We start from the raw sequence: 15,242 nt of genomic DNA on the forward strand, positions 1-15,242 counted from the left end.
TGACCAAGTAATTCACGTTTCATAGACTTGTACTAAAAATAAGATCTCAGAGTATGAAATTTGAGACAAGAAAACAGAGGAAACAATAATTCACCTTCACCCTGATATCGCAGCAGGCTCACGGGATGAAAGTGTTCCTGTGCTCATACAACTTTTAGAGTTCTGTTCCTTGTACACTTGTACACACACACACACACACACACATCACCATCATCTCTATTTTATCATCCTGTAGAGTGCAGAGAATGGGAAATGTTACGAAATCAAAACCATTGTATATTTAAGAAACAGCCTGTTTAAATGTTTTCTTAGAAAAATTCAAATCTCGAATGACTAAAAATAGGAAGTTATTGCATTTAAAAAACCATGCTGATTTCTTTACCTCTTGTATGCAGTGAAATGTATCAATGTGCATTTTATCTCATTTTAATAAATGCTATGGAAATAAATTTTAAGCCATTTATATTGGTGACAATTAAATTTATTTGTCTCTACTTTAAATAAAAATATTTTAAAAAATTGTTCTGATTTTTTAAAATTTCATTAAACTTAATTTGAACCTCTTGCTCTGAAATGAGGGTTCACACAAAGATTGTTTCAACATTTTCCCAAGACAAACATATGTCCCGGTCACTTTTGTTCAGCACTGTGTACTTTTTCTCTTGGGTGTTTATGCTTACGCTTCTCACTTGTTCCTTTTTTCTGATTAATCCAGAAAATACTTTCCCTAAATATCATGTGTCATGCTTTGTAAAACTCACTTTTATGATATTGTTACACAGATATCTTAAGAAACTTAAATTGATATTCTTATTTTTCATCTACTTGTATATTTCAAGCACTGAAAACACAACTGAGACACATAGGACTTTACTTTGTTACCACACAACGGGCCAATGCTGATTAAAGAAACCCCTTCATTTATTTCTTAAAGTATAAGGACAATATGATTATGAAAGCCAAATCATTATGCTTTTTGGAGTTTTTCTCTCAATTGCCTCTTTTTTTTTTTTTTGCCAATGCAAAGCATATATATATTTTTAAAAACCAAAATACAAAGGGACTTATGAAAATGAGCAATTATTTTTCCCACTTGTTCTCACTTGGTCTCGCTCTAAGGTACAACTGCTTTGCATTCTGTTCTTTACACTTTTTATCAGCCTTCTCTGTAAAAGTATAAAGAGGTGTTTTATTAATTTGTAGCCAAGGATGAATCTTGGAGTTAATTTGTCTGACCAAACAAAAGTTAAGAAATATTCTTTTCTACCTGACTATTAGAGTTGCATCTTGGCTTTTAATTAGTTTTTCTGTTTTGTTTTTTTTTTAATATTGCTGAGGGCTTACAAAAATTATTAGATGTTGCAGGAAACTAGGGTGTCTAATGGTATTAAATTTGATGGATGTTATCTCTTCAAAAGGGAAATTATCTTCTGATAATGCTAAGAAGAACAGAGTTGTCGTCAGATGTTTACTCACTTCCATAATGATTTAAGACGTTGGTGAAGGAGTCTGCTGATTCCAGTCTACATGAGTGTCCCCCAATGTGTTCTCTCCTCTCACAGCATGTTTCCTTCCTATCAGATGCACTCAGTCTGGCCACTCCTCTAACCTCTCTTTTTTCATCTTCCTGCCCTCCTCCACCATTACACCATTAGTTTATCCTCCTTTTTGTCATGTCAAGGAAGTTCTTCATAGTTTTAGGAATGGAAAACCCAATTCACCCATTTTTTTTTCAAAGCATGCAACCTCAAAGAGTCCCTGCATATTAAAGAGGCAAAAGGACCTGGGATATTTATATCCTTAGCATACACTTTATGGCCACTTGTCCAGACTTACAGATTGACATACGAGGTATTTAACTGACGGTTGTGATTGCATAGGATAAATAAAAGGAGGTGCTTTGGTCATGACATATTCATTTTATACTGAGATTTTTATATAGTTTATGTGATACTTTCCAAATGCCGTGCTCCATAAATCCTTATATTCTAGTCCTAGCTTTTGTTTTGATGTGGCCATAAACAATGTGAGGCAATCTAATACATCTTGCCCAAAGCGTTTCATAGGTAAGGATTTTGAGCAGCCAAACCTACTAGTTTTTTGCAGTCTGTCGTTAACATGTTTACAGGAGACTCTATCAAGTGAGAATCCCTTGTTTTTCTTTCTCAGGGAACATTCCCTCTTCCTTAACAGGAGCATAATTTGCAGCCTGAAGTTAGCGATTTTCTTTCCACTCAGAGAATGAGTGCATTTTCAAAGCAGTGATATCAAAATGAATTTCCCCTTTGGGCCTATGGCCCTGTATACTATTATTATGTTATACTACATTTTAGTTAGAAATTGCTGGTAGAGAAAAGACCTCATTGTTTACAGCTTAAGTGGACATTTGTTTCTTTTTTCCGGTCCTTTGTTCAGGGTTGGATGTTCTTGTATTATTGGAGTCATCATTTGCTTCAAATAAATGATGGTTGTCTACAGTGGCCACTAGGGGAGAGGACATCCTGCAAAGGGAGGTGCATCTTCTGGAAGGATGCCTAACTTTTCAAAAAACAAAAACACGTAAGTCAATCTGAACATTTCAGTGGCATTTTGGACTTGGTTGTTTCTGCAACAGACCCTGAAAACAGTTTTGAGTGTAAAGTTTATTTGGATGTGCATGGAATAACGTTTGGAAAGAGAATATTAACTCAGGAAAGGGGGGAAGAACACCATAAAAGTTGTGTCAGAATGTAGCTACTAGAAGAAGATACTAGTGCTTACCACTGTTGACTGATTCTGGAAATAAGACAAACCCCAATGTTCAGACTTGCCTTCTGGTAGGGATGAGGTTGCTGGACTATGCTGTGTCTTGATATTTGTTTGTTGTGGCCCATTGAGGTGACTACTGCTCAGCACATCTGGGCTGCCATGTGTGAGAGCAGTAAGACATTCAGGTGCTGTAGGAGAAAATCTCTGCAAATACAAAGTTGCAGATAGTGATTGACTAGAGTTCGCCAATATCCTAAGGGATGAGATTGGGGCAATAACAAGTATTGCTCCAAGCAGATATAAGTGATAGTCACACTGGTGCAAAAACAATTCAACTGCCTATTCACAAAAAGGAATCAAACAAGCAAACACAGTTGGCAGTTCAGAAAGAATTAAAGGGAGTGGATATATATATAATCTTATCTGTGAGTGTGTACATTTGTGTGTTCTTTATCTTCTTTGTGCTTTGAGACTAGAGTTTTTAATCGAACACATCTTTGATGGAATTTACTTCTGAGTCAGTGAACAAAGATGAAAAATAAAAGGCAACAGTTGATTTAAGTCTAATCAAATATGGTTCTGAACTTAGAGTAACTTCCAAATGAAGGTGGTCCTGTTACTATTGGAAGTGAAGTAATAGCCCCTATGATATATTCTGTCACAAAATTGTATCATTTCAAAACTAAAGCTGAAAGCAAAATCTTAAACTTCTATTTAAGCAATGTTACACGGGCAAAATGAGCAAAATTAGGCGGTCTTTGCTAGTTCATCTTAGTCCAACATTAAAACTGTTAAAGAATAGACTTTAAATGGGCAAAGGATTAGTTATACGTTACCTGTCTCAACTTGAATTTGCATAAACTATGAATGAAGAATTTTCATGTTTGCATTATCAAGTAAGGATTAAATCTTATCCATTTGGGTGATTCAGTGAAAGCACCTTTATTCACACAATGTAAATTAAAAGAATGGAAACTTTTAACTTTAGGCAAACTTATATATCATATCACAGTCCTTGTTTTATCTTTTTCTTTTTGTTCTTTTTTTTTTGTTGAAAAGCCCATCTTTTATAAAAAGTTTCATCTATGACAATATTGTATTACTTAAAGATAAATGATATAGACAACAAGAACTTCAGGAAGTCTGCTTTATATGGGTGAATGGTGGATTGTATTTCTAGATACTTAATCATAAATCAAAGTCCCTTCTCTCAAGGTTCTTATTCTACGCATCTGTCCCACATTTAAATTTCCCCTGGTAAGGTATTCTTCTGAAGACAAAACCTTGTAAATTCAACTATCAGTATACTATCTGAATGAGAAAACACAGTAAATCATGTAATACTTAAAATGTTATACAAATAAGTACAATAGAGCAACTGCAGTTATGTTCAAAGGATTTCAGGGGACAGAACCTGGAGAGAACAGAGGCACTGAAGGGTGGGGCTGGACCAGCTGAGGCAGTTGTAGAGCACAGGTGTGTGTGTGTGTGTGTGTGTGTGTGTGTGTGTGTATTCATGGAAGAGTAATGAGGAGTCACTCTGCTTCTAGTTGTTTTTTTTTTATCTTTGCCTTTCATAGCTGGTTAATGAGGGAGTGTCAGAAGCACAGAATGAAAGATGGAACTATCATCTGCTCTCTGCTGAAGAAAAGAAATGAAAATCAGAAAACACTGCGACACACAGAGGAATAGGTGTGATTTGAAATGTATGGCATGTGTGCTGTGGAGAGAGACTGGCTGGATTTCAAAGTTAGTGACTTTAGACTTCAGTCAAGTGTGTAGTTCTTCCTTAGTTTTCTCATCATTTAAATGAGTATATTTATGTATCTTTATTATCAAGCCATTCTCAGAAATAAATGAGCTTATGTATGCCTTGTGCTTTAATCTGTGTTTTGCACAAGATAAATTGTAAATGTCTCTCATTATTCAAAAAGGAAACTACTTTGTGGAACTTTATCTTACTAAGCTAATTTACCTTTGATTTACTTATCTTTTCCTATTTTCCAAATATTTTTAAAAGTACATATTACATATTAATTTTTTTTCCTTTCACCTTGTGTTCTGATAGTCAAAGAAGAATTCACATTACCCATGCGCACTGAGAATTTCCTGTGTTGTGGTTTCCAGAACATTTTAGAAGCTAGTGATTTTACTGCTTCTTGTTCATACTATACATCATGTCTCACTAATGCATGATTGAAGAACACTGCTTAAATACACAATTTTTCATTTCATTTTTCTTTTAAATTTCTACACACACAACCTTCAGATTGCTAGCCTCCGGCTGAATTCCGTGATTCAACAACATGCTTCTGGAACAAGCACACATCGTGTCTTAACCGGTATTGACACTGGAACAACATTTCTCATGGCAGGTATGTTGGCCCAAGTCATAAAATTAAGTGTATGTCATAAAAATTTTGGTGTTGGGTGGACTTCTGATCGGAATGTCTTCATTTTCCAATGATGCCTTGGCAAGATGATTGGGTTGTCAAACCAAAGACCTTTCTAAATTCTGTCCTCCAGATTTCTGCTTTTAAGAACTTCAGCTCCTAGGTTTGTTCTTTAAGTCATCACCCTACCTCTCTTTCTCTACAGCTTTTCAGACCACTCGATGGAGGTTGATTTGTGGGATCTTAGCAGTAATGTGCCTTGTGTTGATGGCTGCTTTGGGAATATTGTTGAAAATTTGTAAGTTTTTCTAGGCTATTTTATATAAAGATCAAAACTGTAACAAAACCATTTAATAATAATGATTCATTCTACTAATGTGCAATAATTTCTTATCCCATAGCCTGTATATAATTAAGTGATTTCTAATAATTTCCTATAGCATTTCTTAAACAAAGTGTTCGACCAACATCATCACCAGGAGTCACAGAACCCCAGGAAGGTAGGTTCCATACTTTGGAAAAACTTAATGTTTGGAGAGGATAAAATACAGTTTCTTGTTTCCTTCACATAGAAGCTTGGTGGACCATTACACATACTAATGGAAGTTTAACTAGTAATTCTAGGATATCTCATATCATTGTTCTCTAACGTAAGATTTAAATTATATTCATGTCTATTATTTATTTAATTAATAAGGGTAATGTAGTCTGAAATGACATATTTTTCTATACGAATACTTATGTTTAAGTAACAAATAAAAAATAAATTATAATAAATATGTCAGTTAATCCTAATTACCCTCCCATGATTGCTCACAACTCATACACTTGTAGCTCTATATTTTTCCTTCTATTTATTCCATAATGCAGAATATAGTGCAGAGATTTCTGTAATTCATTTATCTTTTAACTGATTGTTTTGGGTGACACTAATTAATAAAGTTATATGCGTTTCAAGTGTACATTTCTATAATGCATCACCTATATATTGCATTGTGAGTTTACCACCCAAAGTCAAATTTACTTTCATCACCATATATTTGACCTCCTTCACATTCTTCTACCTCACCTGCACCCCCCTTACCCTTTGGTAACCACCAAACTGTTGTCTGTGTCTATGATTTTTTTGTTTGTTTGTTTGTCTTGCTCTTTGTTGATTTCAAGTTTATAGCCCACATATGAGTGAAATCATATGGTTCTTGAGTTTTTCTGTCTGATTTATTTTGCTTACCATGATAATCTCAAGATCCATCCATGTTGTTGCAAATGGCAGTACGTATTTCATCTTTTCCTATGGCTGAGTAATATTACATTGTATATATATTACCAATCATTCATTGAAGGACACTTTGGTTGTTTCCATGTCTTAGCTACCATGAATAATACTGTAGTGAACATAGGGGTGCATGTACCCTTACAGAAAATGTTTTCAGATCTTTGGGGTAGATACCCAGAAGCCAAGAAGAGGGATTTCTGGGTCATATGGTAATTCTATTCTTATTTTTCTGAGGAACCTTCATACTGTTTTCAATAGTGGCTGTACCAATTTACATTCCCACCAATAGTGTATGACTGTTCCATTTCCTCCACAACCTCTCCAACTCTTGTAATTACTTGTCTTGTTGATAATAGCCATTCTAACAGGTGTGAGGTGATCTCTCATTGTGGTTTTGATTTACATTTCCCTAATAGCTAGTGAAGTTCACTGTAGGTCTTCTTGGGAGAAGTGTCTATTCAGGTCCTCTGTCCATTTTTAAGAGACTTCTGCAATTCTGACCTGACTTATCCAGTGTAAGCCAGGTCAAAGTCCAACTTTTTAAACGTGTTTTTTTCCACATGTTCTGAAAGTTGTCATACCATCTTCTGTGATTCTGTAGAATTTACTTATATTTGTGGTTCTCTTAGTGTTTTCCCAGCTTCATTGAGATATAACTGATGTATAACATGTAATTTTAAGATATACAATGTGTTCATTTGATATACTTATATAATGCAATATGATGACTATAGTAGCGTTACCTAACAGCTCTATCATGTCAAATAATTGCCACTTTTTTATGTTGTGAGAAGATTTAACATCTACTATTTAGCAATTTAGAAGTACATAAGGTCAAATAATTAAGTTCGCGAATTTGTTGCAATGATGTGGCTAACCATTTTTTAATATCAGAGAGATTATTCATTATGAATTTGTAGCACCTAGACAAAGAGTTAATTACTTACTATTGGGAAGTGCTGAAAAAGCTGCCTGGAAAAGTTAGACGGAAAGACCTGAATTTTTGCCAACAATTAATGGCTGTTACATCACAACAATGCACCAGCTCACACTGCACATCTGTGAGGGAGTTTTTAGACATTAAACAAATAACTATAGTGGAACACCCTCCCTACTCACCAGATCAGGACTCCAATGACTTATTTCTTTACCCAAAGATAAAGGAAATATGGGGAGATAAAGGAAGTATTGAAAGGAAGACATTTTGATGACATTCAGGACATGAAGAGTAATCTGATGACATCTCTGATGGCCATTCCAGAAAAACAGTTCCAAAATTTCTTTAAAAGGTGGACTAGGCCCTAATATTGGTGCATAGCTTCCCAAGGGGAGTACTTCAAAGGTGACCATAGTGATACTCAGCAGTGAGATATGCAGCACTTTTTCTATGTTGAGTTTGCGAAATTGTCAGACTTCGTAAAATACAATACTGTTAACTGTAACCACAATACTATACAGTAGATCCTCAGAACTTATTAATCTTCTAAGTGGAAGTTTGTACCCTTGGCCAAAACGTTTTCATTTCCCCCACCTCTCAGCCATTCTCTCTACAACTTCAACAACATTCATTTGGCAAAGATCTGAGTAGCTATCACTGAGAATAGTACATGTTCAAGGCATTATCACTGGTAAAATGTATGACTGGACTTCAAACTGATTGTTTTATTTATGTTCATTTTGAAAATAAAATATTCAAAATATATATTAAATTTCTCCCAAGGTACCATACTCTTTTCTGACTCAGGAAATACGATAAAATATTTACCTTCTTTAAATAATTCTGTCATCTAATTTACTCATATTTACACACCAGAACTCAACTTTGGGTCACTTCCTCAAAAAAGATTCTTCTAATAACCACCTGCCCCCATCCTACACTTTCCTAAGGGATATTTTAACATAATGAATTTCTTGTGTATAATTACCTTAATTAACATTAAATTTAATTAATAAATGATTGGAAGTTATAATGTCCATGAAGAAAAGGGTCATGTCTGACTCAGTCACATAAATATCCTCTGAACTTTGGTGTATGTAAGTAGATTCTCAAAGAATATTTCTAGAAACAAATAACAAATGAGTTTTTAATAAGTAAATAACATTTAAAAAATTGAGTCTCGCAATGGATGGTTCTTGAGATTATCATGCCAAGCAAAATAAATCGGAGAGAAAAAGGAAAGAACCATATGATTCACTCATATGTGGGATATAAAACTTAAAGCAACAAACAAACAAGCAAAAACTCATAGACACCCAAAAGGTTTAGTGTTTACCAGATGGTAAGGAGGGAAGGTATGATAGAAGAGGGTAAGGGGGACAAATATATGGTGATGGAACGAAAACTGACTCTGGGTGGTGAATACACAATGCAATATACAGATAATGTATTATAGAATTGTATACTTGAAAGCTATATAATTTTACTAACCAATCTCACCTCAATACATTTAATAAAAAAAATTGAATCTTCAATATTATTACTCATCTTTTATTTTTCTCTCAGGCTCTGACTGCTGTTCTTGTCAAGAAAAGTGGATTGGGTACCGATGCAACTGTTATTTCATTTCTAATGAAATAAAAACTTGGGCAGAAAGCAGGGCTTTCTGTGCCTCTCAGAATTCCAGTCTGCTTCAGCTGCAAAACAAAGATGAATTGGTATGTATTTAATTGTGGTTTCTTATACTTTCTTTGACCTAGGAAAAATAATACTGACTAAGTAACATGAACAATTTGAAATCTCTAATCAGATCATAACTGGATGGTTATATATGGACTAGTAATGACTTATTAATTTCTATCCCTTAAAACACTCATTATAAAATCTATATAAAATTTATCAAATACTTTTATTATAGGAATAAAAATCAAGATAGATGCCAGATAAAGTACAAGAAACATTTTAGAGAAATCAAACAAGAAATATTAGGTCATTGTTTTTATTCAAATAACCAACCAAACAAGTTTTTAAATGTTTAGATTTTAAATGAATTTATAATTTCTTTGGTAATTATATAGCCTTTATCATCATTCTTGGATATAATGTGCAATAAATATGGAGAACATGATCATAAAAATTATCCAGTGTTTAAGAAAAAATGAAAGATTTTCCAGCTACATGAGGAACCTGTGTTGAGTGTAGGGTGTGTAGGTTTATCAGAGAATTTTGTCTGACAAGATACTGGTGATTTGGGTTGAAATTTGATTGCCAATATCTGTAAAGGGAATGTTCTATGAAAATTGAATTCTTGATGATATTTTTCATTCCTTTAAGAATGAGATTTTGTGATATTTTGTCTCCAGAAATGAATGGGCCTTATAGTGAGAAAATATGAGACATTTGACTATACCTCCTAAACTAGGCATAAAAGATGATTTCAGTTCAAGTGATTTGAAGCCTGGATCTGATGCTGGACACTGACTTTCTGCAAGTACATTATTCCCAGAGTAGATTCAAATTAAGTTAAGATGCTTGTCTCTGTTTCCCTTCAGATTTTAATGATATCCTCCATATATTTTTACTGGATTGGACTGTCTTACAATGAAGAACAACGTGTCTGGCAGTGGGAAGATGGCTCTGCTCTCTCCCCAGATCTGTGAGTTTCTCTCACTCAAGGTCTTTTTATGAGTTTATCCTTAGCTCTGACCAAAGATTGAAACATCTGGGGATACTTAGTTAAAATAACCTCTCTGCATCCTGAGAATACAGAAAATAGAATAGATACAGGACAGTAACAATTTTAGCCCCATCTAGAACATCCACGTTTATGCTCAGATGCCATGAAGTTAGTATACTTGTGACCATAAAAGAGCTTTTGACTTTTTCTTTCTTGATTGGTACATGCATGTGAGTGTGTTGTGCGTGTACTGATGCTCACGCAGACAGAAGCTGTCCTGGGAAAACAGGATAGTCATTATTTTCTTTATTCTGGGGGAGCCCAATATTCTCAGCATCCTCATGTTTCAACTATGCTGGGCTTCTACATATCTGTAATCTTAGAATCTCACATTCATTCATAAACATGGTATTTACATCATCATACAATGACAAATTTTATGCTCTGATTTCTTTTCCTAGGCTACATTAGTCAATACATCTTTAAATAAAATAGAGGCAAAGTATATTATATATTAAAACCATTAATAGCAATGGCAAGAAAAAAATTCCTGACCTCAATGCTATTTATTATTGAGGCAATAAATCAATTTTGTAATATTTTAATATTGTGAAAACTGTGGCTATTGAATGAAAAAATTAAATGACTCAGTATGTTAGTATCTATGTAAATGCTTTAAAAAGATCTGTCATTTAATAAAAACACCATCCCTGAACATTGTCTTTTCCTTTTATCATATGTTAATATTTTACTTTTCATTACAGATTTTCATCGTCTCTAACCTTAAATACACAGAACTGCATAATGTACAGCAAAACCGGAAGTGTTGGGCATGAATCTTGTGAAAATAAAAATCATTATATCTGTAAGAAGCAGCTTATTTAGTTGTTTCTTAGTACAGAAGGGGTGGGCAACAGGGTCCAGTATTACTAAGAATGGGAAGTTTACCTCTTATTACTTATTATCTACTTCTAGGATGTATGAAATGTTTCAAATTGTTTCTTCTTACACAATTGATTCATATATTTGAAACCCTGTGTTTTAAGGTTTATGAAATTGTGCACTTACAGGTAAAATTATACAGCACCAAGATAAATAATTTCATGAATGTTTTGATTTAATGCATGGGTTTAATACTGCATGGGATATATTCTTCCGTATACATTATTGTAAATTTTCTCTGCATGAATTAAAAAATTTACATAATAAAATAGATATCAACATCATTTCAGTCCTGTGTAATGTTATGAAGTACCATCTCTACCTCACTTTTCTGAAAGTCAGTTCTTTCTGGATATTTATCCATCTATATGTTTTAATTTAGAGCTAAAAGTACCGTAGGACAGTTTCCTGAGGTGTATCGTTCAGCCTCACAGATGAACAATTTGTGTGTCTTCTCTTCATGCTCCTGAGTTCTGCAGAACAAGCATAAGTCTTTGGCCAAATATGTGGTTCCTGTGTGATGGCTTTGAGATTTGCAAAAGTAAAGGGACACAAGTCCTGATCACATAAATTTACAATAGCTATTTCTTTATTCCACAGATGTTTCTTACCTTATGCTTATCCATCAGTAGAAGAGTCACTTACATGTGCATTGAAGATCTTAGTTGCTAATTAATCCCCAAAATTTTCCTAAAAATTATGGGTAAAATATGAACAACTCCCCCCTTTTATTTTTGTGGGAGAGGGAGCAATAAATTTTATTGAGTTTCTGAGTGTCTCACAGAAGGACTGGGAACACAGAGTCCTGATGCCTGTGACCTGGATGGGATTTTGCTGACCTCATAGATTTCACATGCCTAGTCTCTTTTTTTAACTATTGTTCAGACATCTTAAAAAATTTATATTGAACAATGTGATATATTGATGATGTATTACAGAGCTGTACAGCTGAAACTTATGTAACTATACTAACAATTGTTTCCTCAATAAACTTTAATTTAAAAAAATTTATTGACGTCTGTGCTTGCCTTCTACTTTTATATTTCAATTAAATAATTATAATTAGGAATCCAAATTAATATTTAATATATAAGATCCAGGAAGAAGGAAAGACCTGTTATTTTTTATTTCTCAAAATAGAAATATGATAGGACTACAAGTTGAACTCTTCACATTGTTGTATGAAGGTTTACTTAGGAAATTGCACTAAAGTTATATTGAGAAAAATAATGGATGAGGAATAACATCTTTCAAATATTTAACTTGGTCTAAGAGAACATGCATTGCATTTAATAATTATTTCACATGTTTTGGCTTTATTGTCCATCTGATTGCACAATAATATATTTTTAATTACAATTTTAAAAATAGTATAGGTAAGCTGATAATGAAAATGAATAGTTTTCTGTCCCAAATATCCCATCTCCCTGTCTTCCTCCATGAGGCAATTTCATCTTTGTTTTCTGTTTGTTTGTTTTTACCTGCTTAGAGTGGTTTTCTCTATAATGAACCAAGGATGGTCCATTTTCATAATATTTGTTCAGGATGAATCTCAACTCTTTTCATGTAGCCAAACCCAAGCATAGGTTCAAATGAATCACTTTTCACATCATCACCCATAAAGTGGTCAGAGCCAAATGAGGTTTTTTTCTGAGAACTCATAAACATTTATTCCAGTTACAAGCACAATGAATAAACAGAATGTGATAAATACAGTGGGTGAAGTGTCATTTCAGAAAATAGTCTATGTCAAAATTGTCCCCCCTGAGAGAATAAAATTCCTGTTGCCTCCTAATTACAGCTCAGATGTTTTTTCAAGCTCCCCTATCATTTCAGAGAATTGTGATGGAAAGTTCTGTGTTGAATGGGGGATATGGTCACTCACAGCAGAGTGTCTTTCTCACAGCCTGGTCTTATCATGTTGGTTATAGTCAGGTCAGGACTTCCTGACCCATTTCATTTTGCTTATTCTTCCCTCCACTCTTACCTGCATTCTGCTTTCCTTTACCCTTGGAAAGACTTCTTTATGTAAAGTTCTTTCTACCAAAAAAAAGAAAAGATTTCCTCTGAAATGAGATTTCTTATGTATTCTCTGGAGCTTTCTTTCTAATTTTCTTCTTTCACTTTCTGATTTTTTTGTTGTTGTTTGTTTTTTGCTATTAAATGGGCTAATATACACGAAAGGGTCTACTTGAGTGACCTTCTCAGTGTTGGACGTCAAGGGTAAGGAAATGTCTAAGAAACACACAATATAACAAAATAATATTGCCAATAGTTAGCTTATACCTTTTTAATTTTACATGGTTACCCTAAATGTATGACCCTAATGTATATAATACATGTTATCTATTGGTGCCTAACAAATTATGAGTACTTTAGAAACATAAAACAACACATGTTTATTATCTCATATTATCTATGGATTGGAAACAGGGTATGGCTTAGTTGCTTCCTTTATTTGTGGTTCCACAAGGCTGGAGCCAGGGTCTTGGCCAGGCTGCATTCTCATCTGAAACAGCTTCCTCTGCCAAGCTCTTCAGGCTGTTGGCAAAATTTCTTCTTCATGGTTGTAAGGCTGAGAACTTCAGCTCCAGAAGCCACCCCTCTGTACTGGCAGTCACACTGTAGTTACTGTACTTGCTTCTTCAAGGCCACATGGAAAGTATCTCTGACTCCTCTATCTGTTCTGTGTAATCTTTTTTCAGTGCACTTCTGATTATGTCAGATTTTCCCATAATAATATCTCTATTGATTAACTGAAAATTGGCTGATGTGAAACCTTAATTGTATCTGAAAAATACCTCCATCTTTGCCATTTACCATATTGTAATCACAGATTCACATCCTACAGGCACATCTCGGAGTTATTGTTATTAATAAAGCAAGTATCACAAAAAAGCTAGTCATTTTGCTGGTGGAGGGTCTTGCCTTCCATTTGTAAAAAATGCAGCACCTGTGAAGCACAATAAAGAGAAGCCCAGCGAAAGGAGATGTGGCTGTCCTCACAAATCCCACTGAAACTAAAGGGGTGAGGGTTATTCAGGTGTACATCAGGGCATGGAATTTTTAGGGGTAATCTTAGAGCTCTGCATACCATACCAACATACCTCTAAAGTTTGTTTGAATTGCTAACCATACATTATTGAATTTAAACACTGCCTTTTAATTTCAGATAAATTAAGTAGGAATTAAATTCACACATGCCAGGAGAAGGAATCTTTTCTAGTTACCCCAATATGTTAATTCTTTGTTCCTCCATTAATGACATATAGGTTTGCTTAATCAAGATAATTATTTTACAGCTGGACTGGCACACTCTTTGCTTATTTCCAGAGATGCTTGAGCATCCGTTTTGCCTCTTGACCATAATAAAGACAGTGAAGGTAACTATCTAATTTACTATTTCTGGTAAGATTTTTTAAAAGTTCAAAAGTCTCAAGTAGAGCCTACTGCCAATTTTTTATTGATATCTTACAGTTGAGATAATCGGTTAGAAGAGTTAAACATCCTGTATCCACTATGTGACAAGACTCTCAGGATACTTCTGCCTCAGCTCCCCTGAAACCAAGTTTCATCACATAAATGTCAGCATTATTATTAGCAGTTTCATCCAGAGAAGAATCATGTCTTTCTACAAATAAGAAAAACATTGGGGTGCTTGTTCCTGGATGTTCCTTGATCCCCCAACTTCCTTATTTGAATTCTGTTTCTCCTGCTGTCATATTACTTGCCATTATTACAAGCATTATATGAGTATGCTTCTAGCAACTTTATGAAAACAAAAGCTTCATTATGAAAACCATTACAAATTATATAATTAGAAAAACTTGGAAGTAAATTCTTAATTCTATATGAAAAGATATTTGAAGAAAATAAAGAAACCAAAAATTCTACTCGGAAAAAAATGCAGAAAACTTCCTTTTGGATTTGCACATTCATTAACACATGGAATAGCCATGGACTATGGAAGCATATACAAAGCTTCCTTTAAATTTTTAAAGATTTCCTTTAGAGCTATAATAAAAATGATGCATTAAATATTCAGTTTGGTATAAAAGTCAAGGTGTTGGAGTTATAAAATGCACAAATAAATCTAATAAATGATTGTGGCAATAACAAAATTAAGACTTGACTCCTGCCATCGGCATGTGTCATAGTGAGAAAACAGCAGTAAAACAAAACAAAAGGTGATGACAGGTTGAAAGAGAACCAAGGAGAGTTTGTGGGAAGAGATAAATTCTGATTGAAAGATTTGAAAGTTTTTTTAAA

General features: G+C 34.0%; 1 protein-coding gene across 1 annotated transcript; it reads left to right on the forward strand.

The window, feature by feature from the left end:
* Positions 1-4,932: 4,932 nt before the first annotated feature.
* LOC109454246 (natural killer cells antigen CD94-like) lies at positions 4,933-11,918 on the forward strand. Its single transcript, XM_019744699.3, has 6 exons — positions 4,933-5,123; positions 5,347-5,439; positions 5,582-5,641; positions 8,921-9,072; positions 9,907-10,010; positions 10,796-11,918. Exons 1-6 carry the CDS (start codon positions 5,117-5,119, stop codon positions 10,914-10,916), a joined length of 537 nt encoding a protein of 178 aa, XP_019600258.2. The 5' UTR covers positions 4,933-5,116; the 3' UTR covers positions 10,917-11,918.
* The last annotated feature ends 3,324 nt before the right edge of the window (positions 11,919-15,242 follow it).

Source organism: Rhinolophus sinicus, chromosome 1, assembly GCF_057876585.1.
Source record: "Rhinolophus sinicus isolate RSI-liver-muscle chromosome 1, RSI-T2T, whole genome shotgun sequence".
Taxonomy (NCBI): Eukaryota; Metazoa; Chordata; class Mammalia; order Chiroptera; family Rhinolophidae; genus Rhinolophus; species Rhinolophus sinicus.